Here is a 27,091-nt window from a genome sequence, read left to right as displayed (position 1 = left end):
ATAACTTCCGGGAAAAATCGAATAGACTCCTGATACCAATTCAGCCGTGAGTGCACCATCCGTTGCATAGTTCTCCCAACACAACTGGAGGAGCACAGTAATGACTCATAAGGTGCTCTGTTTCTGGTAACTCAATTAAAGGCTTCACTGGCGGCAGGAAAAATAAAATGAATTAAAAAATAAAAGTATATGCAAGGCGTATATTACTGGAAACATTTCGGATGGGTACTTCTCAACACTCTCTGCAACTTCCCAGTTCACACTTTGGCCCTAAGATAACTAATTAAAAGGTAGCCAATTGATCGTGCTTAATTAATCAATTAACTAGACGCAAAGATGCGGGGGATTAGAGCACGCGACTCATAGGCGTAGAGCGCTTCGTCCTTTTATAAAATCCTTGTGGACGTTCGTTGAGACACCCCACAGAAAGAAATAAGTTTAGGCGACTGCGAACTGATACAGAACTATGAATAAGTGAGTCTAAGCCTAGCTCAGCGTAACAAACGTATACAAAAGCCTCACAGTAACGAAACTCTGCGCAACAAAATAACAGCCACGCAAACTTTGCTCTCCATGGATTTCGAATGGTCTATGCCCACGTCAACACAGCGGTCTCCGGAAGGTTGTGTGCGGGTACCGCTACGGGCGCTAACGGTACAAAAGCCGAAACAACAGAAATGCATGCAGGAATGAGATCCATGTGGGACTTCACTTCAACTGTGAGGACACCGCCATGCCCCATTCACAATGCACAAGGAGCAAAGTTTGCGTGGCTATTATTTTGTACGCAGGGTTTGGTTACTACGATCTTTTTGTCAGTTTTTGATTGCATTAATACGGTCGTCACCGCCACCGGCGACACCGGAAGTCAAAGCACTCCACGCGTTACGTGAGCAAATGTGGGTACACATTACTTACACATACCCTGTAAACGCACAACTTATTGAGTCCGTTTCATTCCGGGGTATTTGAGGCATTTATTTTTCTGGTGCCCATGAACAACAGGCGTAGGTGTAAGGTATGAGTACTGGTTGAAAGTCGTGTGTCCTGTTGGTCCCAGCGCAGTGCGCCGCCGATGCAGTTCTTTGGAAAACGAAACTATACGCGCTATTCGCAGACACACGAGGAGGTAAAGCGGGCAAGCCCTTTTCAACATCACCACCACCACCACCACCAGAGCATGAGTTCAAGAAACGAAGGACCTGCGGTGAAACGCAAGCAAAGTTCGACGAGCGCTGTTGTATTAATATGTCGCCGCATTTTCTGCAAGTAATGACCAAAAACGTAGATAACAACGCTTAGGCACACAGGTGAAGTAAGGTTGTTCTACCCCAGCGAAAAATTAAACTCTCATTCCTGTATTTGTTCTGTCTTTAAAAAAAATGTGGGAAAGGGAACAAGGAATCGAATGAAGCGTTAAATGTGGTTATGTGTCTGGGTGTACTAATAATGCATAATTCATTTACTTGTACCTCGGCTGACTATACGACAGCTGCGAGTTATAAAAATTGTTAAATGTATTCGCGAATAGAGAACGATGTTGATTTTACGTGCAAACCATATTGAAAGAACTTGCGCCTTGCTGCGTAGTTGAGTTTATGTTCATTCTTGAAGAATACGTCTTTTCTGATGCGTGCCGAACCGGTATGAATCCGTATGGACAGGTTGAAACCGCTCGAGCTGTGAACTGAGCTGAACCCGAACCGAACCACCCAAAATTTCAGTTCGACACCCTGTTTTACGCACGTTTATAAAACTGCATGCGTTAATAGCATACTTTGGGTGTTTTAGGGCACAAAATATTCACGCGCTAAAGATTGCCGCTCAAAGTAAAATGACGTCTCTGAAAGTTGCGCGATGTTGATCGGGACAAAATAAGAAGGAAAATGCGGAAGCCGAGGGGGACAACACCGTGGTTGTCCTCGAAACGAATATCCTGTATCTCCGAAGCCCCAACGAGTGGATTTCGGCTCCCCACCCCTCTCCCCTGCGTCGAAGCAATTTAGCCCAGTTTTTCTGTCCGTGCAGGCCGGCTCAAAAACGCACTTCTTCCCCACTGGTGGGCGCCTCTGTGTTGTGCGCATGCTCGCCAGATGACTGACACTGGTTTGTTTCCCAGAGAAGACGACGCTAAGCGGCCTTTCGTTTTCGCCATGGATGTCGCTGTTCAGGTAAAGCTACACTTTTTTACTCGTCCTCGAGGGTCGTGTAACATTGGGGAGGCCTCGCACGGGCATGGCATTGATGCATGCGTCGCTTTGACGATGATGGTGTTCTCGATGGCGCCACGGAGCTCCGCTGCAGTGGATCGATAGCATCAGGCTCTTCCGCATCTCGCCTCTCCCTTCAATCGCTGTTCCAATATTATACCATTTGGCTGTACGAACTGGTGGTAAGCATGCTTTCAATCACACGTGTACGTGACTCCGGTGCTCGACTAGCGAGAAGTCCGCTAGTTCTGTCAGCGCGTGAACCCCCGGATGGAGTCAATCAGGAAACGACCGGTCAAGGTCGTACCCAACCCATGCATGCATTGCGTGAGGTACTTGATCGACTCCCCTGGATATTGCGATGTCATCGAGTCGCCATGAAAGGCCACTTCCACAGCACGGTGTCCATATTTCGAGTTTATTGTCACAAAATTGATTTGTGTTGCCCCCCCCCCCCCGAAAAAAATGTAGGTACCTTAAAGAAAGACCACCCCCACCCCAGCCCGGGGGTATCTGTGATTCATTTATTGTCGTTTGGATTACGACAGCTCTTTGGCCTAAGAAAAGTCCTGGAGCATTACGTATGCACATTTGCCTTGCCTATGTAGGATGAGGAGCTCTCGAAGAAAGCGTAATACCGAGGGGAATATATATTTCCTGTTTGTCAGCGAAATAGTTCTCGTCAATGGGTGTGGTGTAGATCGAGAAGCACCTTCTCGTTTTCCTCGCAAGTTGTGTCAGGTCATATGCGTATTGGTCTCTGATAATATGGTGTGTAATAGGAGTTCGACATCAACTGGCCGCTTTTACAGGTTTTTCTTTGGCGAGCGATGAAACGTTTACTCCGAAAAATGCAAATTCTGTACTTCTCCGGAAGTGCACGCGAACGTGGTGAGAGAGGACACAGTATCCCTTCGTGCTTATTTTTTGCTCACCTTTTGTTGAGGAACTTTCCCACTTACTGAGAATAACTAGTCTGGATGCAGCGATCTCCTACGAACGAATACCATTTTACGCGTCAAATTAAAAATTCACATTTTCTAATCAATCAGCAAAAAGGGGCTATCACATATCAAGTATGTATAACCGATTGTGTGTACTATACTCCAGTACGAATACCCAGCATGGAGCATCCGTAGAGCTAAGGGCGTTTCTTGGGCATTAAGTATAAACTAGAGTCACTAGTATAAACTACGTACTCGTACTTGTTGCATACTCGTGTGAAATCCAGGAGTCAATTTCTTCCAACTTTTGTCGAAAGTTCCAGTTGCTGTGGAGAACACCGTCAAGATGCCGTTTCATTTTTTTCTTTACACATTGTCGTTTCCTCGAAGGGCGATGCTTATTTTATTTTTTGAAGTTACACACGCTATCGTCGGGGTAGTATCGCTTGCGGTGCTGTTCCCGGGATGATTTTTTCATTAAAAAATCATACAGGTGCACTGGTATCCGTGGCTGTTCTCTTAAGGCAACGTTTTAAAAGTTGGCTAATTAATCTTATCTAAATAATTAATTAGGCACAATGAAAAAGTACCTGCGACTACGATAAGTACTTTAACCAGTTTCGTTAATGGCATGTCTTCCTTAATTAACTCTCTATAAACTTGCTTTTACGTGCCTTTCGGTTGCGGTCAAGAGGGGATTACGATGTTTCTGTCTCTACGATGGGGACGTTATCGCCGGACTGAAAGAGAGAGAGAGAGAGAGAAACAGAAAGAAACACTGGCGGAGACAGACCAAAATATGACCCTTATTGTTACAGCCCTGCCTCGCGTAAATTCCAATCGGCCTTACTCTACTATAGACTGCCCTTCTGTGTGGTGTACTTCTGTATGCCAAATAGCGGCTCTTTTTATCCATTGCAGACGCAGCTAAACCAGCCTTCGCCGGTACATTGCAAACATGTGCAGGTGTGTTTTTTAGCGATACGTTAGACGGTAAGTGGCTTCCTCTTTCTACGCCCGTCAACCCTTCTTAGTAGGAGTGACTTAGCAATGTCCATGTGTGTTTGTATGTGTGCCTTCGATGTGAAGAACAGCCAGGAAAAACGGTGAAATTAAATGCCCAGCTTTCTACTTCAAATGCTGCAGACCTAATGTTTTCTTTTCTTTTTCGCGTGGAACTATTTTCATCACAGCCAACCCTTCCTGCGGGAAACGCTGAATCGCGAATTGCGATGATGCGTTCATTCGTGGGACGAGTGGTAATTTCCGAAAAAGAAGAAAAAGAAAACTACGAAAAACGTGCGAATTGTTTGCAAACTCAGCGTCTCTCAACCAACGCTACCTAGATACAGAGGCCTGCTTGTAGCCTGCTCTCCCTCCTTCAATACGTGGACATGTAAAGTCAAAATTCGTCTGCTACTGGGAATCGCCGTTCTGCGAATTCAAGAGCTCGGAAATTATTGCAGCTAATTTGGAACCTGTAGACATGAATCTGTAGACAAAAAGTGCAACGCGCTTTTCAGAAAATCACTCTTGAGAAAGATATGGGACCGTTTTGCGCTTTATTTAAAAGTTTTCCCATTTAGTACGCGGAGACGTTCAATCACTACTCGCAGACGACGGTGGTTCGTCTGCATGGCTACGGCAGCTGAAAGCACTTTCGTGATTGGCTACCGCCGTTGAAAACACGACCCTGATTGGCTGACTCTAGGTTGTTACGTCACGTCGACGAGTAAGCAGGATTTCTCTATCCCCCCCCCCCCCCCCCCAGCATCTCTCAGCGCGAATAATGCGCGCGATGAAGCTAGGATATTTGTGAGAGCGTCTTTCCTAGCGCTGCGGTGAAGCCTACTTGCAGAAATGTACGGCGTGCGGCACCGTCCTCGGGGCTGCTCGCTCCTCCTTTGCGTTGGCGCCCGGTAGAGCTCGTCGAGAATAAGAAACATAACGACTGGGCGGTATGCAATATATCGTGTAGCGTTCGGCTTGGATAACATACATCGACGAGCTGTGAAATGAAAATGTCTTCACTTCGGTAACATAGCTCTCGAAACACGCTAATACCGTAACACTGAAGTTCTGCAATCACAGCGAATAGATTGCTCCATCTTAAAGAGACTCCGGTGCAACGTCAATTATATTTCATTAATGGGAAATTCGGACAATCACATTTTAGAAACTGGGGGGGGGGGGGGGGGTAACGAGCTTCCAAGGTGGGGTATGTAAGTATGTGTTGATGCATATCTGTGGGTCAGTGCAGTGGGAGCCGAGCTATATTGGGCAATCTCAGAAACTTCAGGGGGGTGTTAAAAAAAACCACGGGAGATGTACGGATAGTGACATCGTGACATATTGCTATCCTCCTCATGTATTTGTTCTTGTTGACATGGGTTGTAGTTGTGCTGCAAAGCGTCACGCAGCAGTGCAGACTGTGCCAAGTAATTTCCCCCAGTTTACACTCTGTTTTCTGACACTGTTTCGCGCTAATAATAGTTTGTTGACCGAGGGTGAACAGAAAACTCCAGGCAGAACTGCTCTCTATGCTTCGTCAAATAAAAATGTCTCAAACGGAAAAGTTGTATAATTAAATACAAGCTTTCCTTGTCGCACAATCTAATCAACTGAGTTTAAGTGCGACAAGCAGGAATATGTAAGAGATAATGTTTTGAGTGCGTGTCCCTGTATTTCATAGCGTGACTTCGTATGTTGATGAGAGGGCAGCTCGCATAGTGTAACCGTGTACACGAGCGATATTCCCCAGAATGCTAAGCGAAAGACGCGAAAAATCTAGCATAGCTTTCTGCTTGCCACGCTATGTCTTTTCGTGCCCTTCTAAGCTTGGGGAGTATCCCTAAGGCTCAGCCGCAAGATATTCCGTAGCAGACGACAGGGCCGATGGTGTCGACTGCTATGTGCGTAGCACGCCACGTGCACGACCTACTAGGTCACACCGACCATTTCACAACCGGGAACTCCTATGCAGGAGCCCGTCCACATGATTCGCTAGGGGCGCTACACATCGGCCCGCGAGATCTCCATTATGACTGCATAGTGGAAATTTGAATTTTGAACTGGCAGAAGCGGACCTAAGGCAGTAGCAGACGACAGCAACAACAACAACTTTATTTGTAAGATGAGGAATGGGGAGTTTCATCGCCAGGGGCGATACTATAACCCATCGCTGGTGGTGATGTGGGGAATGAAATAATGAGCCCATTCAGAATAAGGATGGAAGTCCTATTGTGTCCAAAAAGGCCAGAAGAGCTTTGAGGGGTGAGCGTTGGTTGGCTGGATTTGGCCAGGGACCAAGCAATTTTGATAGAGAGAAGTAGAGGGTCCAGCTGACTACGAGACCCCGATAGTGCTGTTCGGGAAGGTTGGTAGTGTGCACCGCAGTAACGAGGGATCGGAACTGGTATTTTTTTCGGTCCGGTTCGGGTTCGGGTTCAGGCATATTGGTTCGGTTCGGGTTTAGCTCCGCTGACCCGAAATTATCAGCTTGAACCGGTTCAGGTATATCGGTTCGGTTCGGGTTCGGCTCAGGGAGAACCCCCCCCCCCCCCGCACATACACAGACAAAAAAAAATCTGTCAGCGGTCGGGGCATTTACAGGGATTGGAACAGTTACTTTTTTCGGCATCGGTTTAACCGGTCCACGGGCAGTAATTTTACTACATGCAAGCAAGCTTACGCTCACCGTACACGATTGTAAGAGAAAGGTGTGAGATAACCGTTCAGGTGAGCAAAAAAAAGGTCGGTCAGTGGTACAATTAATTCACCCCTGAACCGATTCCCGAACCGGTAACCGTATCAATTTTTTTCGGTTCAGTTCCGGTTCGGCTCAGGACAAGCAAAAAAATCGTTCGGGTTCGGTTCGGTTCGGGTTCGTCAGAAAATAACGTTTTTTTCCGGTTTTCGGTTCGGGTTCAGTTTCGGTTCCGATCCCTGGCAGTAACAGCATCTGGGAGAGTCGACTTGTCTCAAGCGGTAACGCCAATGAGCTGTAAAAGCCACATCGAGTCGCGTTCGATGAAGTAATGCCGCATCTTGACGAGAGGTGTTTCGTGGCATGCGGAAAGCGAGTGTCGGATCACCTCTGCTCAGCATAGATGGGGGGGGGGGGGGGTTGTCCGTTGGCGGGAAGCCAGGGGTGTCAGGAGGCGTCGAAGAATGGAACGATGGTCTCCCCTCAGCAGTGCAATACTCGTCCGCTTCCGATATGAGAGAGCTGCTTCTGCGACGCTGTCTGCCTGCTCATTCCCCACGACACCACATCAACCACACGACACGACAGCAACACAATAGCAACACAATAGCGTGCAGTTCAGATCAAAACGAATAGAATGTTGATGATAACCAATTTACAAGTTCAGCAAGAACGCATCTCCCGTGGGACATGTACCGCTCGTAGAAAAAATCCTAAGGTAAGGTATTGATGAAACAATAAACGAGCCGATTAGTAGCGCCACTGTTAGCTTCCAAATTGCGGCGCTGTGGAAGGGTGCAAATGACATCGTCCCAGAAATAGTAGGTCGTGCACGTCACTCCCGATATTCCGGCGCCGTGCGAATGCTCGGCATAAGACACGGTGGAACTTCTGCCCCAGTTTTTTTGCTATTTCTTCCTACTAGAACTATTCCTCGAGGGTGTCGCTCGTGTGAATACACGGCAAGTGGTGGCACCTTAGACCGGAAATCGGTCAGTATTTATTTATTTATTTATTCTTGTACCTCAAGGGCCCAGGGGCATTACATTATGGGTGGACAAAAAAGTGGCCACTTCAGTAAGTGCTACAAAATCAATCTATAACAACACTCGCGAGCTACAATTATAGCACATACTTAAAAAATTATACAATGTTAAGGTTACACATACTGTTATATAACATGCTCGAAAGCAATGGGGGAAAGAGAGACTGAAAAGAGAAACTTTCCAAAAAGATATTCACTGAAAATATGTACATAGTTCGTCCCGGAAAGCACTCGGATTAACAATCTCTACAATGCGCTGTGGAAGACCATTCCAATCTGATATTGCAGATGGAACAAAAGAATGAAGAAAATTATTTGTGTGGCAAGGCACATGTTTTATTTTTTTGGAGTGGTCGATGCGGTTAGAAATGTAGTATGTGTTAAAGGAGCAGTCTAGAGGCCCACAACTTTTTTTCTGTTTTTGGTCAGTATGGAATGTTAGGCGGCCGAAAACAGTTTTCCCACAATTAGTGCAACCGTAGCTAAATTGGGACGCCTGCAATAGCTCCCCGAACCTCCCGCGCGCGAAACATCCTCCTTCGCCTTCACGATAGGCACGTGATGAGCGCCACCACACACGTCACTATGTGACGCAAGTGGTGAGGACGCTCCTCATTGGACTTGGGATCACATGATCGAGGTGAGCAACATCGCCCAGGCCGGAGCGTCTGCTACCGCTTGGGAGACGCCATGCGTTCTCCGGCTTCGTGATGTCCGAAACGGAGGGTTTGAAGGCTGTCAACGACACAACCACGATTTTTTGGGACCGCAGGCACCACGGGAAGAACGAGTGGTGCAGCCCGAAATTAACTGCGTTTGTACAGCAAAAACCCCGTGCTTCTCGACAGTGTGCAGCCTGTCCGACAGTTTTCACCGCGCAGTTGGTTCAGTGGCTAACAGGTGGCGCCACAATACCTCTTCCACAATACCGCTTCGCAATAGCTTTCTGCTGCTGTGAATTCTGAGATTGCACAGAAGCCACAGATATATTACTCTTGTGATCGTAATCTTATTTTCTCAGGCTGCGTATATGCTTCTTCTTTTAAAGAAAACGTGATATAAATCATATAAATAATAGAAGTCAACAAGAAGCAGCTAGCAATGTTCGTAGCAGACGGTTTTTCCTACGAACGAATGAGGGGCTCTCTACCACGAACGTCACACTAGAGTGGGTGTGGTCTGCAGTTGGAGCGCTCCGGCCTGTCACCGCGGCAGCGATTTTCCAAATTAATTGCACCGTGGTGATACAACTTTGGACAGAAATATTTTGTGGGAATGCTTTTCACATACTGCTTTACAAGATGACAGCAGTTTTGGGCCATGTTAGATACCACTTTAATGCTCCTTTAAGAAACAACCCGTGAGAAAGTGTGGGATGATGGTACATCTTGTGTATTAAGCACAACCTAGCAATTCTACGTCTATTGCTGAGAAGTGGCATGTTGAAACTAGCTTTCAATGAGGACACACTGGTGGACCGTGAATATGAGGAATAGATAAAGCGCACTGCCCTGTTCTGGATGGCTTCAATGGAGGATATTAGGTTAAGCTGATGGCGGAAGCACTCCAAATGGCGGAAGCATATTCAACCTTGGGTCTTACGAAAGTTTCGTAAGCCCGGAGGCGAACGTGAGGAGGACAGAGGCGCAGATTCCGCTTGATGTAGCCTAAGGCTCGGTTGGCATCCGCTGTTATTGAATTCACGTGGGTGGCCCAGTGCAGATCTTTTGTAATTGTGACACCAAGATATTTGTATGATTCACTGTGGCTGAGAGTTTTGTCACCGATACGGTAATTGTAGGCCAGGACTTCACGCTTCCTGGAGAACTGAACTATTTTACTCTTGGAGCTATTGAGTTGCATCTGCCATAGGGAGCACCACCTTCCTATGTTACAAAGGTCCCGTTGCAGCCCAACTTGATCTTGCAAATCCGACACTGTTCTGTAGACGACGCAATCGTCCGCGAAAAGGCGCATGGTTGAGAGGGATGATAGGGGGAGATCGTTGATGTAGAGCAGGAAGAGAAGGGGACCAAGGACTGTACCCTGTGGTACACCAGATGTTACGTTCGTTAGCGGAGATGAAGAATCGTTAACTAAGCAGAACTGGACACGAGAAGTAAGAAAAAGGCGAATCCAGTTAATTAGTACAGGATGAATTCCGTAGCAGGACAATTTGTACAGAAACCGAGAATGGGGTACGCGGTCAAACGCTTTGGATAAGTCTACAAAAATGACATCGGTTTGAGTGTTAGCATTCATTGCTGCATGTATATCGTTAGTAAACTCTGCAAGTCGGGTCTCACACGAGAACCCTTTCCTGAATCCGTGTTGATGGGGGACAGCATATTCTGGGATTCAAGGAAAGACGTAACATTGGAAAATATTATGTGCTCCAGTATTTTAGAGGGCACAGACGTTAATGATATTGGGCGATAGCTTTCGACCAAGTGGCGTGGACCTGATTTAGGAATTGGGATAATTTTTCCCAGCGCACTCTCCAGTCAGCAGGTACATGCCGAACACTGTGTAAAGACGACTGTGTAAAGATTTGTGCCAGTTGGACTGAAACGGGCTCCTTTATATTTTTTAAAACTTTGCTCTTGATATTGTCTATGCCAGCTGATGATGACAGTTCCATATTATCTGTAATTATGCCACTGACGGATATCGAGACCATAGACATTTCTGCTATGTTAGAAAACGGCAAGGATGGGATCGAACTCAGGTCCTCATGTGTAAAGACAGAGGAAAAATAATCACTGAAAGCACAAGCGCTACCATAGTCGTCCAGGGGCATACCATTGCTTCCGGAAATTGCAAGGTCGTCATTTGACGAAGTCGGAGAGATGACTCGCCAGAACTTCCTTGGATTTGATGTGAGTAAGGAAGGGAGGTCTTCAGAGTAGAACTTACGTTTGCTTATTTCTATCTCCGTCTTGAATTCTCGTGCTGTTTCATAATACCGTCGCCAAGCCTCGTCATGGTTTGTGGATTTGGCTCGTATGGTCCGAAAAGAAAAAGTCAGGAGGAGTAGAAACTAGGCTTACAAGGCCTGGCATACGTATTTGAACAAAAAGTATGAGTGTTGCGCGAATCGTGGCGCGCAAGAGAGCTTTCAGGCCTTTCGAGCTTTGCTCCCTCGCCGTAGCAGACGATTCTCGGCAGCCAATAAAAGTACTCTATGATCTGATGCCACAGCACGCCAGAAGAAGCTGGGAGAGATCGCTGTGACTGCGCACCCTCTTGTAAACTAGTCGACGGCAAGCCGTGCCAGCGTAGCGCAGTGGTCAGCCCACTCGACTGGCAAATCGAGAGATGCGTGGTTCGATTCCCTCCCTATTTGTCTTTTTTCAGCGGCTACCATGTTCCAATCTAAACTAATTTTCTTATGAAATGCGCGCTTCCCAAAGGAAATATTTGGCGTATTTCCTGGAGCTAGTATATTCATATAACGCGGTAATAAAAAATTGGGAAGGTCCATTGGTGGATCATTTGGAAGTGCGTTAGCATAAGCCTTTGATTTCTTCTTTTGCTTCCTCCTTTCGGTTCACTGGAGCATTTCTTCACTGTAAGAAAAAAAGGTAGAACTTTCTACCCGTATCGGTATAGAGCTGTATTGCAACCACATTTCTACTCAAACCAATTTTACCTTTTGTGTATAACTGCAAAGTAGAAACAAACTACAGAGTTGAAACTGTCGTTCTACCAGCTTGGGTAGGAAATTCCACCCTTGTTTTCTTAGAGAAAGCGTGAGAGAGAGAGGAGCAAGGGGAAGGGACGTCGCCGCTTATACCCACGGAGGAGAAGGCGCGCGTGGATTGGTCCGAAATGGTAGAAGTACTGTCGTTCTACCAGCTTGGGTAGGAAATTCTTTCTAGGTAGGATCTTTTTTTCTTAGAATGTTGCATTTCTGGTGTCCAAAAGCCGTCTACGACTTCTTTTGGGGGGAGGGTCCTTATGGAGAGACACCAGAAGGACTTTGTGGTCGGTCAAGTGGCACGCCATGTACAGCACCTCGTCCACCAGAGGCGTCGTTTGCTAGACGTGGTCCACACACGTTCCTCGGTCAGTGGAGATGGAACCTTTGGGGACGGCAGAACGGACAAAGCACAGAGAACGCATATCTAAGGCGAATTGGAAGCCTTTCACATCGTCTTGGTTGAAGTCTCTCACCATGACGACCCATTCCTGAGTAAGCATAACGCAGTCCATCATGTCGTTTACAGCGGTTGCCACTTGCTTGTGTGTAATCCCTGGCTGCAGGTACACAGCAACGACGTTGAGATCTGTGGGAAGGCGTCAGGCACAGGACTCATCGTATTGGTGAACGTTGCTGCGAATCTCTCGAGGTGTAACGCTGATGCTTTGCCCTGTCGCTTAGCCCTCTTGGCTGCTGCCTCCGCCTCTCGAAGTGCTGGGTTTGCATCCCGTCGAGATAGTTTTGCCCCAGTTTCCGTCGCGGGAAGTTTGGCGTCTGCTTGACCCTTCTTGCGGCGCATTTCAGGTTGCCGTGCAAGCCGCTGCGTTCGTTTGCTTTCCCTTGCGCACTTTCGGCGTTGAGCCGTGGAGTCCGCAGACAGGCGTTGCTTACGTTGCTGGGATATACTATAGCAATGGGACTGATTTCCGCCATCTTTAATCAGGCACAGTCTCATGCCCGCACCGCCTAGTGCGTGCCTAGGGGGGGGGGGGCGCTCCCCCAGACCCCCCCATTCTGTGTAACCTAGCCTGACCTAACCTAACTAAAATGTGCTTACATGACCTAACCCAAGGCTCATACCTTTCGCAAGATCACCCATCCGAAGCCGTTAGGCATAGCGTGGCCGTGTTTTTCTGTGGTTCAGATGGTGTTAATGAAATGCATATAAAAAAGGTTCCAAACCACATAATTTTATAATTCTTATAGGCATGTTCGGCTGGAGTTTCGGGGGGCGACAGCAGCGCTGCTTTTCTCCCCTGGTGGGCCAGTCTCGCAACTCTGCTAAGTACACTCGTATTCGCTGGTTACGCCCCATTTCGTCCAAACGTTTATTTCGTCCAAGTGCTCACAACGTCCAAATATTTAATTCGTCCGAAAAAAATCGGACGTACTGAACACTTGGACGAAATGAACAGGCGAGGAGAAACTTGCCCAGCGCGTCCAATAGCCCGTTTCGTCCAAATGGGGGAATTCCCAAAGGATCTGCTCCTTTCGGCAGGCGACTGCCTGGCTACATTCATGAAAGCACAGGCCATTTTGACACTGGGTGAATGGCAGGTGACTGTATTCATGAAAGCAAATGGATTATCGATCAAACGGGGAATCACAGAAAACACAAACCCGTTCACAGGACCGCTGACCTACAGTGACCGTCCAGTTAACGATGTGTTGTTTTCTATAGCTGTGTTCTCGCTACGTACCGCGTTTCCCAATGTCAGTGATCTTTCTTGGAGACATCTAGGGATCTGAAAGGAAACTTGCGGCCCTTTGCCTTTACGTAGACTACTTCGAGCGGCAGTGGCTTACCAACGTTCATCTCTGGAATTAGTTTGCGGATGAGGACGATCTCCGCACAAACGATCACGCCGAAGGGTGGCATAATTCGCTGCGCATGAAATTCAAGAGCCAACCCCACATGACGTTTTCGAAGTTCCTCGTCGAATTTGAGTCAACCATACACAATGTAAGCACAACCAGGTAAGAAACAAATTCGCATAATCAGGGAACATCATCATGATAATTAATAGAATATAGCATATATACTTCCTCGCTTGCTCTCTTTGTATTCATGCTTCTTACCGCCATTTGCAGGTACGCATTCGGCTGCTGTTGAACGGGGCTTCGCCAAGCAGGAGACGATACAAGAGGCTCGCTCTTCCTTCTCATGGGCGTACGGAAAATACAGCTCAGGGGAAATGATGCTGGGAAACGAAGCAAACTTCACAGACGTAACAGAGCAGTTTGCTCATGTCATCAAGGCATACCTGCAGTGCATGTCCCACTTGCTGGGCCATGCTAACCAATAAGTTAGTTGTTTAAATGAAAAAAAAGAAAAAAAAAAGAACAAATAAACGGAGCAGGCTGAGCATTTGTTTCTCGTTTTACTCGGTGTATAACATCTTTCAGTGGGAATGTTTAAATCTTACCTTCACTGATAAGTCAGTTGTTGGAATGAAAAAAATAAAGAAAGAAAAATAAATAAACAGAGCAGGCTGAGCACTTGTTTTTCGTTTTACTTGGTGTATGGCATGGCATCTTTCGGTGTGAATGTTTAAATTCTACCTTCAATCGTAAACGAAGCAATTGTTCACTCGCATTCGGAGATCCCCCTCCCTTTTCGGACGAAACAAGCGTTTGGACGGGACGGTTATTTGGACGGGTTGGTCAAGTTTCCCCCCCCCCTTTGGTTCAGTTCATCCAATGCCCACTATGTCCAATTTTTTTCCGGACGTGCTGAGTACTTGGGCGTTGTGAATACTTGGACGAAATAAACATTTGGACGAATCGGGGTGCTACTGTATTCGCTTCGGCTACAGTCGCACGTGTTGGTTCAAGTTTTTCGCTTAATCACTACCGTTCGTGCCACAAGCGTTCGTAGGAACAACATTAGTACCTTTATTCTCGCTATAAGGGGGGATACACTCTTAAGTAGCTTGTGGGTATCATTCCCAATGGCGTGATTGCGTTTGTTTCTGAGCCCTATGGGGGACGGCACTCAGATTCCCTCACAACAAGGCAGTCTGGTTTTCTCACACATGTTCTGCCTGGTAATGAGCGACAAGGGTTTCCCCGCGATAAAAACTATAATGGGGGAACAGGGAGCTGTTCTCCTGATGCCACCATTCAACACTGGGGGAGGTCAGCTTTCTGTAGAGGACATGAACTCTACACTTGTCATAGCACAAGAATCCATGTAGAGCGTGTAATTCAGAGGTTGAAACTGTATAATGTCTTGAACAACGGCGCACCGCTTGCCCTAATTCCCCACATGGGTAAAGTAATGAAAGTGTGTGGGGCCCTTGTCAACCTCCAGGCACCGATCATAAAATCGTACCTATGTTAAATGTCCTACTGCTCTGCAAATGTTACCAAGGCCTGCTAAACTTCCATGGAAGTGGGGTGCCGAGAGACGTGAAATAAAACATTGAGAACATACTGACTTGTGACATATACAGGGTCCACCAAGATAAACTCCCGGGTTTGTAGTGCTGATAAAATGAATTATGCGGGACACTCAAAGCCAAATCGCATATCAGAGGATGAATAATGCTCTAGAATTTCATCTCATAGCCTTGCTTTTGTTTAATTTGCCGTGGATAATTCGAAAAAAGGAAAAAACGCGGCTCTTTTAACATTTCCTATTGCCTATACGGCGCTAAGCCTATAAAACTACCAGCGGGGCAAGACTGCTATCATGCCGCTAATCCCGCTGCATCCTGCATATTCACATTACAAAACCCTTCCTATGTTGCGTATTGCTTGACGAGTAGCGTCCCTTTCTTGACATTTGCTGGAGAGAGAGAAAAAAAAAAACGTTTTGTTTGTTTGTTTGTCTGTAAGAAAAAAAAACAAAAAACAAGGAGAAATTGAACTCTTCTCCCGATTTGTTCTGCTACTCCTAACGAAATTCTCACCCCACCCCACCCCCAAAAACTACTTCTCAGGTGCTCTACTCGCAAGTTCGCCATTCACTATCCACATGTTCACTAGAGAAAAAAAACTAGAAAAAAACGTCAATCCCGCGCACTTCAGAGAACGAGTAAGAGAGCCGAAGCATATCCCAGCCGTACGAAGTACTGTGTGGCTATGCCAAACAGCACACCGTGTACTTAGCAGAGTTGCACAAAACTGCCACAGGCGTCTCTGAAAGCAATGCGCACTCGCGCCCTCTGGCCAGCCGTACAGGCCTATATTTTTAGACTCGGTATACGCCCTCTCACACTTCCATGCATTAGTTCACTTTTAAACACACTCGCCAACTTTTAAAAGCCACCAGTCCCACTGCTATAGTACAGCCCGTTGCTGTTCAGTCTCGGCAGCCCGTCGCCGTCGATCGCATTGTTTTCCTTTGTCGCCTACTTGGCTTGGCACTTGTACTTCGTTCGCACTCCATTGTATACTGTACTACTTCTTCTTCATGACGCTTCTAATGCTAACGCATTAAAACTCGCGTGTCGTTTCCCGCTGTCTTCGTTCAAGCTGCTCCTTCCTTCTCGTTTCTTTCTCGTGTCCGCAGATGGACACCGCCGTTTTTCCTTTGACATTAGCCTTCTAATGCTAACGCATCGAGCTACCCACGCACACTCCGTGTGCATTCGAAGAGTGAGATGGGACCACAAGAATTGCATGTCTTTTCGTCTCTGCTTTCGCCAGAGGCCTTATTAATGCGTCAGCATGAGAAGGGTCATGTCAAAGGAAAAACGGCGGTGTCGATCTGCGGACAGACGTGCAGACGGTAGCGCGCGCCAAGCGGAGGAGGAGGTTCGGCGGCGTGCCAGATGCGCGGGAAAGTCTGAGCGTACGGGTGTGTGTGTGGGGGGGAGTTTGAAGTATACAATGGAGTGCGAACCAAGTACGAGTGCCGGGCCAAGTAGACGACAAAGGAAAACAGAATGCTATCGACGGCGACGGGCTGCCGAGACTGAAGAGCAACGTAAGGAAAACAAGGAACCAAAGAAAAGAAGCAAAAGAGAAAGGAGGAAGAAAAAGAAGGAGCCAAAGAAAAGAAGCAAAAGAGTAAGGAGGAAGAAAAAGAAGGAGCCAAAGAAAAGAAGCGAAAGAGAAAACAGGAAGCAAACGAAGGAATCAAAGAAAAGAAGCAAAAGAGAAAGGAGGAAGCAAAAGAAGGAATCGAAGGCTTATGCTAACGCGGCATTTTCAAATGATCCACCAATAGATCTTTCTTGGAAATTGCTAAAATGCAATTGCAAAAGAAACGGAAAAAAAGTGCCAAGAAAAAGGTATTGTCTTCGTTGGTTTTCTCGTTCTTGAGGTAAACTCATGTGTGGCACTTGAAGTGCATAATCCATTCGTCAGTGTTACAAGTTCAACAGTATTGTCGCGATCAATGTTACGCAAACATTTTGTGTGTTACACGTACGAAATATGTTTGAAGTTATTATAATAAATATGAATAAACTAAATATTACGGCAATAGTATTACAAGAGAAACCGCCCGTGCTTCCTGGCACGGTTGAAATACGACAGTCGTCGAAAAATCCAGACAGCAGCTCTGCTATCTGGCTTTTTCGACGAATGCCACGTTTCAGCCTTTCAATGAACTTGGCGTCTTGCACTTGTTCTTTTGTTTTTTTCTTTGTGCGCTGACCTCAGCTTGGTTCATTCCACCTTTGCTTCCGTCCTCCACACGACGTTTTCGTGTGTCTGACTTGCGATTTTTCTAAGGAAAGCGGCGCTGATTTGTAGTTCGTTTGCTAGGCAAAGTGTTTATTTATTCATTTTTCGTTTCTTTATTTCCTGAAGTTGTGACTACTCACCTATAACTTAACAGGCGACTGCTGCACCGTTGGTGCGGAGGAGCCGTCGGCACCGAGTATCGGGGCCACGGGGTCCAAGCCCGGCACTCCCGCAGGGCAGACCCCTGGCAGCCCCGAACAAGTGGACCCTTTGCTCAACGGTCCGCCGGCCGTAGCCATGGCGGAGCGAAACGCCGACGAGGCACCGAAAGAAGAAGCGAAGGTGGAGCAGCTTCAGGCTGGGGAACCGCCAGCGGCCCAGGATGCAAGAGGGGGCTTAAGCCTGTGGCTGGCCAAGCCTCGCGTCATGTGGTGGATCGCTGTGCTCGTCGCTATCCTCTTGGTGGCTGTTATACTAGTAGCCACTCTGCTCACCATGGACCGACGAACAAAGGAGGAATGGGAAATGGACGTGTGGGAGGAGCCCGGACCAAGGCTTATGACAATTTGGCCACGACCTCGGGGCCCGCACCGATTCATCAGGTATGAAGAGAACAACATGATTGTCTTGATGCAATGCGTTATTGAAAAAAGCTCTAGCTCCATGGAAATTTCAAATATACCAAATTACATTGTGGTCTCTATTGACGCGTTCAAAAGTGCGTCGGATTCCTTCGTCCTCCACAGTCCACCCTAAGCGCCAATTGGCAGAACCTATAATTATCGCATTTGTGTCAACGATTTGCCAATTAAAGCCGAAGAGGAAGCCGCTGTGACGAGCTTCCATGGGCTACAAAATCTGAGCTGGCATTGTAACCGTTGCATTCATTCTTGTGACTTTGATGGGTAAGTAAAGTGCGAAACGTTTCGTACGTGTTCTTGGCAGTTCCTCCGTTAGCCTGTGAATCATAGTTTTAAGGATCCTTAAAACTAGCAAAAGAGCAAAAAGGAATGCACGTTTTCGCGTCCGAAAACTGGTGCGAAGAGGCCCTCGGCGTACCGAAAATTACCGGCGGCGGTGGCGTGGGGCAAGTGACATGAGTGGACGTAAGGAAAAAAGATGAGCTGTAGCTTCTTTGGAGTAACGCGGGGGGTCACGTTATCAGAATAGCCAAATGAGGTCGCTTTGCACATGCCACTTTGGGGGCCACTTCGGCGCGCTACCGCCACTCCTCTCCAGCTACTGCCTTGAAATATCCCCGTGCCTTTCGTTCCGCCATTTTGGAGCGGAGGTACAGTCTTGAAATTTCCCTGGGCCGTTGCGGCTCACCTTTCATTCTGGCCAAATGGGCGGAGCGATGACGTGTCTGACGTCACGCCGAGCTCCCATCTCTGGGCGGCAAAAGAACAAATAATGGCTAAACTTTACCCATAAACGGCTCTGGACGTTGCTGCTCACTCGCGCCACCTGGCTCGCAGAAACAGGCCTATTCCGAAGCTATACGTTGGGGTTCTCATAGAGATGTATGTATCCGAAACCGGAAAGTGATTGGTGACGTCATAGGAGTGGCCCCCAAGCTCGGCTGGTTTTCAAGTTGAGAAGTGGCGCTACGCATGCTGGGTCTTCGAACTTCCGGTCCGAAATTTCGCTTCCTCCCCCCCAATTGGAGCAAACCAAAACTTTACAAGCCCTGGCTTAAACGACAACCAAGATGAATTCTCCTGGGAACGCCTGCCCCCCAAAGAAGTAAGGTACTTCGCACGTACTTACTTACTTTTCACGTACTTTTCTTATGACAAAGTTTAGATTTCGTGACATATGTTTGACATGACACATGCTCATGTTTCGGTTTCATTTGGCGTGAGCTTTGAAATCGCTATCTTTTGCTGTGCGAAATGTTCTGTTACAACGCGGTCAATTTGACGCTTCAGATAACAAAGATGACAAGCAACATTTCAGATATGACACAACAAAATGTACAGGCAGTATTTTACGCAGCAATCTTCCGCACTCTGACGATAGTACGCATGTAGTCGTTTCCTTTTAGTTTGGGACGAAGCCGTGTCTTCAGTGATATTCTTTTCACATTATGGGGGGGGGGGGGGGAGCTGATAACGTTATCACAGCCACGCACAATTGAACACGATAAGTATACAGCACGGCATTTGGTGACAAGTGCCTACACCCCTTAGTTCAATTTTCGTTTACACTGATTACATTTTTCCAAAGTAAGTTTTCTCAGGGTATATGCCCTTTTTCCGCTGAATTAGCGCTGTTTAGCGCTGGACATCCACTTATTATTACGTTGAAAACACGCTGACGCTATACGACTCCAACAGAACTTCGGACCGGAAGCGTAAATCCATGTGACATTGCAACTTCCCTGACGCCATTTTGACAGGAAGTTGCAAACCACCCATAGGTCTCTTCGTCTCTTTCTTTCCTCCATGTCTAAGGGTCAACTCTCACCTGCCGACGCCCGACGCGACGTGGTGAGCGGGCGGCGGAAATAGACGCGCACTTCCGGCGTTGGGAGAGGAGAGGCGTCGAGCCAAAAAAATTGCCATGCCGAACTTCTTTCACCAAGAGAGAAACTGATGTTCTGAGGCTGTTCTCTCTTGTTCAACAGGTGCCGCTTGCGTCGATTTCCGTCGTATGAATGTGTGTATGAGTGAGCAAAAAAATGTAAGAGTGAAAGGAGGGTGAGTGAGAGTGAGTGGCTGGTTTGTCGTCCCTTCAGATGACGCACCCCGAAAGTCGCTGGAGAGGCGTGTTAGCTTAGCTCAATTGGTAGAGCCATGGACCGGTAATCCAAAAGATGTGGGTTCGATCTCTACAGCTGGCTAACCTTTTTAGTGACTTTCATCTTTCATCGTTCTTTCACCAAGTTCTCACCGGCGTCGCCAAGTGAGAACTGGCCCTGAGAACTGGCCCTTACTCCACTCTTTATTCCGCCATCTTGCAAGGCTCTCCTGGTTGCCAGTACAGTATTCGTGCTAGGCTGTAAGTGCGCACACGGTTAATAATGCTCAAATGCATAATGGCGTGACATGAATGATTGCGTAACGTGAGTAATATATGATATGACAGCTACTCGAGGTTTTTGGCGTGGTCCGAACATCATTATTTCCCGATCGTTTGACATGTTTACACCTGTTCATTCAAGTACCTTCGGTGTGGCTCCACACAGAACTAAATATGCAACGTCTGTCGTGTCTGGAAGGCCATATGCCTTGTCATACGAAAGCCGCAGCATATTTTTAGCCCACTTACGTTCACCAAAAATGTCGCAAAATGTCAGATGTGCGGTTTCAGGTACTATACGAACCTTACGAAGCTCTAGTAGACCGGGGGTACAATACCCTTGAGCAGCCCTTCGTCCAAAATTCGTACAGGTTTCACAGACCTCAGTCTGCAGTTCAGAGAACTCTGTTCCGTCTGTGGAGTGCGCGGCGACCTGCGCCACATCCTCCTGGTCTGTGGGCAGTATGAACGAAAGTGCCTTATGGAAGACAAAATGCAACGAGCTGACCAGCGTCGGTTCGATATCGCGAGAATTATCAGGCCGTGGACGAACCAAGCCGGGCCTGCAGGGGATGCACTGCCCTCGGGCTGTTGTGGAATTCATGTCACGCACTGGTCTACTGGATGAGCTCAAGCAGGACACTCTGTCACAGTCATCCCTCTCTCACCCCTTCCACAAAAGCAATGGTGCAGTGAACGGCTCATCACATCTTCTTCATCATCATCATCCTGTGTGTGTATGCGTCGGTGAACTCGGCGGTATCAAGCTCACCTCGCACATTTCAACATAAGTCGGTATCTCGTCGTGTAGATTTGGTATAGTAGTGCGTATAGTAGTGCGTTCCTTGACGTTGTGATCTCAAGGTCGCAGGTTCCGCCGAACAGCACCTGTCTCGAGTTCCCCTGCCCTAGATAAATACCATGTGATATCGATGTCCAGGCATGTTGACAGAACGCGTTGAGCATAACGAGCTCTGTCCCGTTCTTTGCCTCTTGCTGTATCCACCTAAGCTTCGGATGTTTGTGCTTTCTCAATTCTCTCTCTATGTACGTGGGGCGCCTCTTCCCTGGCATTAACAGTTTGAATGTTTTCTTCCATCTAGATTCCGGCATGGGAGCCTTCCATACGAAGGTCGCGGCTGGCCTGCGCTCACGGGTGAGCTGAAGAAGATGCTCCACAGCTATGAACCTGACGCTGCCCTGGATAAACCACAGGTGCGTGAGTGCTTTGGTCGGCGCCCTGAACGTGGACACGTGTGCTTCTTTGACATCCGTCGTGTGGCCCCGGAGTGTTCAGCGGCCATGAACTTTGGTTATGAGGACGGCAGCCCCTGCGTGTTTCTGCAGTTCTCCAACATAAGTGGGTGGAGTCCGGAGCCTTACGCGGACCGAGACAACTGGGAAGTCCTGCCGGAAGAACTGCGCCAGCAACGGAGGCCCGCTGCTTTCCTGGATTGCCATGGAGACACGCTGCTCGATCAGGAGAACATGGGAGCGGTACTGTACACACCAGAGCGGGGATTTCGCGCAGAGTTCTTTCCTTACCAGGGCGAGGAGATGTACATGGCTCCCCTAGTGGCTGTACAGTTTCGTCGCCCAACATTGGGGCTGTCCGTTGCCGTAACCTGTCAACTGTGGGCCAGAAACATCAACCACACGGCACCTGAAAGACCTCCGAGTGCAACCGTACACTTCAACTTGTTCGTTGAATGAACTTGACGCGATTGGCGTTTCTTGTTGGCGAGAATCGTTCTCGAATTGGATACTGCCATGTGGTCGCTGGCTCAACCAGTATCTTAAAACGCACCACCTGTTTCATGGCCCTGCCCCACCCTCCCCGTGTGCACATGCCGACCAATTCTAAAAGGGGGAAACAAATAGAAATGGCACAAACAACGGCAGTTGACAGGGACGTGCCTTATTCTTACGCGTGTTTTCCTCGCTGATTCGAATATTAATTTTGCTTCGCAAAACAACAAATTTTGCACCGAAGCACAGCATGCATGAACACAGGTCCACGACGTACCAAAGTTGAAACGTGCTAACCACATGGGTACGGACGCCATAATATGGGGAATAGAAGAACAGAGCATAAAGCGTGATCGGTAAAGACCCCAGTTACAAAGCGCTTGGTGCAACGGGGGTTGTGACACAGATGTACCAGACGGACCTTCATCACCAAGGACGTTCAGCTTCACAGCAAGGCAGGTAGCAGACGAGAAAAAATAAATAAAAATACAGGTGGAGACGTTTTGGAGGGCACATATATGAACGCGACTAATAGGCTCATCAGTGCCGTTATCGTTAAAGGGATAGTTCGCTCTCCAAGCAGCGATTCATTGATTTCTCTTGCAGGCTAGTGTATTTCGAATTTTATCAGGTCCGTGCATTAGGTTCCGGCTGCTCGAGCGGTATGATTTAATAGAGAGTTTTAGTAGACCGTTGATAACTTCACCGAGAAGCTACCGTAGCTCCTGGAACTAATGAGAGCGTGCATGACTCAGAATCTTGTCTGTTGATTGGGTGCTGTAGACATGGTACTTTGCAAGCCGCGTTATCGACAGGCTACTAACACTAACTATTGTAGGCATCTGAAAGCAACGAGATTCGCGGAAGTATGCTTTGCCGCGGAGAATGACGTACGCGCGACGTCACTCTGACAACAATGTGACGACAAGAGGGGGTTCCCGTTTCCCTGGCAGAGGTGCGGTTTCCTATCGCCAGCCCTGAAGCAACGTCACGAGAAGCCACGCGGGCCGATCGCAGCCTCCCGTTATATGCTCCTCTCCCGGCGCTCGGCCGCGCTGGTGGTGCCCACAGGAAAATACCGAAAACTCGGAAAATACATCGATTTCGAAAGTGATAGACGGGGTGTTGTTCATTGTCTATTTCACACGTCCAGCACGGTTTTACCAGTTTCGCAAGGGAGCCAACTATCCCTTTAAAGTGCATAATGACGCGCTTCGAGATGATACATACGTATTAATAAGTTCGGGATGCAGTCTTCTCGCCTTCCCTAGCCATACGCTACCAGGGACAAACACGTTCACAACCCCCTAGGGGAGTGTGGGGAAAGTTCTACCGAGGGTATGGACAGCCACCGTAATCTCACTGCCAAAACTTGAAGTGATTACCGTCGGAGGGAGCCGAGAGGAGGGATTACTGTTGAGGGTAAACATTACGCTTCTCGCGTTGTTGATGACGTTTGATGTCGGTATCTGGATGGAACTTTGGTCACAGTCCTCCTCTACGTGGACATTCATGTCTCAGGTGCTGCGTCTCTTCGCTTCTTCACTTCCGTGAGAGCTGCGCTGCACCCGTCACGGTTCTGCGTCCGCTTGCTGCTCTTAACTGGTAATGAAATGGTAAATGCACGGTGTCGTCTACTGTTGAAAACTTTGCACGTACATTATTTTTGCTTGCCCGCTCAAGGTTCTTTAACGTGAACTGAAATCTCAGCAGATGGCACCAGATGTATTGGGGAGATTAAGAAGATGTAAGAATTTCCAAATTCGAGAAGTTCCAAAAGTCGTTATTGGTACACCAGTTCACTAACTTGTACACATTCTGACTTTCACTATCATAAAAATTCAAATATCATAATCCACTATCCGCCAACATTCCAGATCCGCAACACAATGAGGAACGCGGTGGTCCATTCCATGTCTGTGCATACGTACCTGTATCGGGTGCATGGAAATGCAGATCATGTGCGCAGCTAGTGCAGCCCTCACTACGAATGTGTGCCATCCTGTACAATGACAGAACATTTTGAAATGAATGTAATACAGTTCCACCTCTCGGACTGTGAGATAACCAGTATAAGCGAAGGGTGTGCACCTGAGGTAGAGTTTGCCATCCTGGGTCCGAATCTGGGGCAACAGCGGGTGTCAGAGGGAAACGAACAGCGAAACAGTTAGGGGAAGAGGAGTATCCCAAGGTTATCGCGATTCGAAGGAGGCCGAACCACAAGTTCAACGTAAGAAAAGCCATGGGGAACGAGACCAGCAGGAAGTGACGTCATACCATTGCCTCGAGGCAAGCTGCACGAACCTAACCTGGGCTAACCTCACTTGGAGCAACCAGCAAACTAGGGAACTGCATTCATAGCTGACGCGTATAGATATCCGTCAGGATGTAGCACCTTCCGCTCACCTCACTACTAATCTCGTTCCCGGTGGCTACTCTAAAAACAGCTTACTTCAGCGCCGAAGAAGGAAATCCTAGTAAAGAAACGTTAACGACTTGCGTTGATTACATCTTGGTACCGTAACAAACTTAATTTTGTCATGTCCCCCATCGACAGCAAGGCAGCTTGTGACATAAGGGACACGCGTTTACGAATCTCGGTCCTTAGCGTCTCCTCTTTCGTGTTGCCTGACGGTGACTGTTGCGATGTTCTGTGACGCTCCGTCCTCGGAGGAGGACTGAGACGGCGTATGCAGAGTACTACTCTCCTTTTCCTATGGGGCCAATTGGCAACGCATAAATGGGAGAATTTACCGGTCGACATGGGAAGCGTGTAGTGTCTGTGTACGCCACTTGCTGAAACGCATCGGGATGTATTATGTGCTGTTTGTCGAGTGTACTATGTTTCGCTGGCACGCCGGTCATTCGCGGAGGTTTCGCACCACGTTTGCTCTCACCGACGTCCTGTACATAGGAGCATTTTTTCATTCTCTGTATATATAAATACTATATGATACATACATATATATACATATATGTGTGTGTGTGTGGAGGCAGACTTCACCTATGTATGGCTATTATACCATAGTGCGTGCTCTTACTTCTGTTCACATTCGCCAAAGTTATCAATAAAGCCTTTCGAGCGCACTGTTCCCAAAAGCCTAGCCTTCTTTCATAGCATCTGTCTTTCACGTCAAATGTGCCGTCGGAGATTGTCCATACAGAACACTGTACGGCATCGGGATTACCTGAAAGCTATGCCGGGCCGGGGGTCGGACTTGACACTGCGGACCCACGCCCGTACGCCGACGAGGATGAAGGGTGCTAAAGCAGGTGATACACCACTTTGAGGTAAGTGTAATGTGGCTGTTAAACCCGGGATTGTCTGCCGGTGAAGGATGGCTTAACTTGCTCGCAAGAAGAACGAACGGGAACAAACGATGGTCGGAGAACTGATGGAGGGCACATACTGGCAGGGGTGGGGGAACAGCAGAGAGAGAAGAAGCATCCCCTTACTTCGCTACATTAGACGAATCAGTCGATTGATTCATCGATTACATGCCACCGATTAAACAGTTGAAACGGTCCCCAAAGAGAGATTCCCAAAAAATTCATTCCCAAATTGCATTCAACGCGTGCACTGTTCACGCGTAAAAAAAAGCGTCGAGCTGCCGCCCGACCCATCCCCTGCAAGCGGACTGACTTCACTTACATCCTTTGCTCACTCCAAGGTTACATCAAGCTAGCCTTCCAGTGGCCAGGATCGCCTCCTTATGACGTCACTTTCAGTTTCTCCGTCGTGCCGGCAGCGGTGGCGTCGAAGTGGTCGCCTTTTTAAATGCGACAGCATTGATGAGCGAACCCACCGCGTTTTCTTGAGGCAGGGTATGTCGCCGCGTAAGACCTGCACTCATTGGCTGCTGCTTGGAGATCACGTGTGTTGTGATAACGTCGAAATGATCCAAGGCGATAACAAACGGTGCCACTCCTGTGGAAACGGTGGAAAAACTCACTCGCAGCTAGTGACGAAGGAACGAAGCCATGCAGCAGTGCCAGCAGACCGAAGCAGAGAGAAAAAGAAGAGACAAGACGACTTCTAGTGGCCCATTCGCAACATCAGCATTGCACAGAGCAGTCAGAAGACAGTACAGGGCTCAAACACAGCAGAATTGCATGTAAGCAAATAAACATATTTGCTTTTCGTTAACTTGTACGCTGCTGTGTTCTCTGGGGCAGCAGTTGTGGTCAGACATGTCGGCGTGTGATTTTGGATGGAAATTCCCATACGTGTTCAAGCGCAGATATAAAACCACAATGAGAGAGGACGCGCTTTCAAATGTCACACCGTGGACGTCTCGACGCCACGCATGCCGGCGCAAGCAGTTCTCTGCGGAGGAACTTCTCCAGTTCAAGCGTAAGTGTGTCTGTGTACGAGAGAGACTTCAGACCAACGCAAGGCGCGTTTGTCCAAAATGCGACAAGCTAAGCGGGCGATGCAAGACAGGGGGGGGGGGGGGATATATTTATTAGAACAAATAAAATTAATAAAAATACAAAAGGGAGGTGAAGGAGAGGGAGGAATGCAAGACGCAGACTACAACGAGCTATGCAGCCCACCAGCATATCTGAACCCCAACTCCAGGAGCTTGTGCTTACCTCCCTCTTACCTCTTCCCCGAGCAACGTGCCGCCAGCTTACGCAGGCAGATCGCTCGTCTGCCCAACGTTACCCCCCATCTTTAGCGGGCGAGAGGGTGTCACAAAAACGACAAACTGCACCAGCTTCATCTACAATGCAAGGTTGCCGCGCGCGCTAAAAAAAGAAAAAAAGGAGCAGAGAAAACTACCTACTAATCTCGAGATTTCCGAAAAGATGTTGCAGCGGGCCAAGGAGAACGACAAACACGGAGGCCCTTAACATGCAGAACCCCAATGTTACCGACATAGCGACTGACCCGGTACTGGCCAACTGCAACGTCTTCGCCCTCTCGGAGACCTTGACCAACCTACCGCGACATTGGAAGGCCTGTGATGCGTTTCCTCCCTTACGAAGAGGGAAGACAACCGAAATGCCGGTGCCGTCACCTACTCGAGAAATGACGAAATTATCTTAGCAACCAAGACAGTTACTCTC

The 27,091-nt window shown here is 47.9% G+C and overlaps 1 protein-coding gene across 1 annotated transcript; it reads left to right on the top strand.

The window, feature by feature from the left end:
• Window positions 1-2,321: 2,321 nt before the first annotated feature.
• LOC135395473 (sodium/potassium-transporting ATPase subunit beta-2-like) lies at window positions 2,322-25,111 on the top strand. The gene is made up of 4 exons (XM_064626669.1): window positions 2,322-2,392; window positions 4,076-4,147; window positions 17,400-17,847; window positions 21,373-25,111. Exons 3-4 carry the CDS (start codon window positions 17,543-17,545, stop codon window positions 21,980-21,982), a joined length of 915 nt encoding a protein of 304 aa, XP_064482739.1. The 5' UTR covers window positions 2,322-2,392; window positions 4,076-4,147; window positions 17,400-17,542; the 3' UTR covers window positions 21,983-25,111.
• The last annotated feature ends 1,980 nt before the right edge of the window (window positions 25,112-27,091 follow it).

This window comes from Ornithodoros turicata, chromosome 5 (assembly GCF_037126465.1).
Source record: "Ornithodoros turicata isolate Travis chromosome 5, ASM3712646v1, whole genome shotgun sequence".
Taxonomy (NCBI): Eukaryota; Metazoa; Arthropoda; class Arachnida; order Ixodida; family Argasidae; genus Ornithodoros; species Ornithodoros turicata.
The sequence above is the reverse complement of the archived record's forward strand: the minus strand, read 5'-3'. Positions and strand labels throughout refer to the sequence as shown.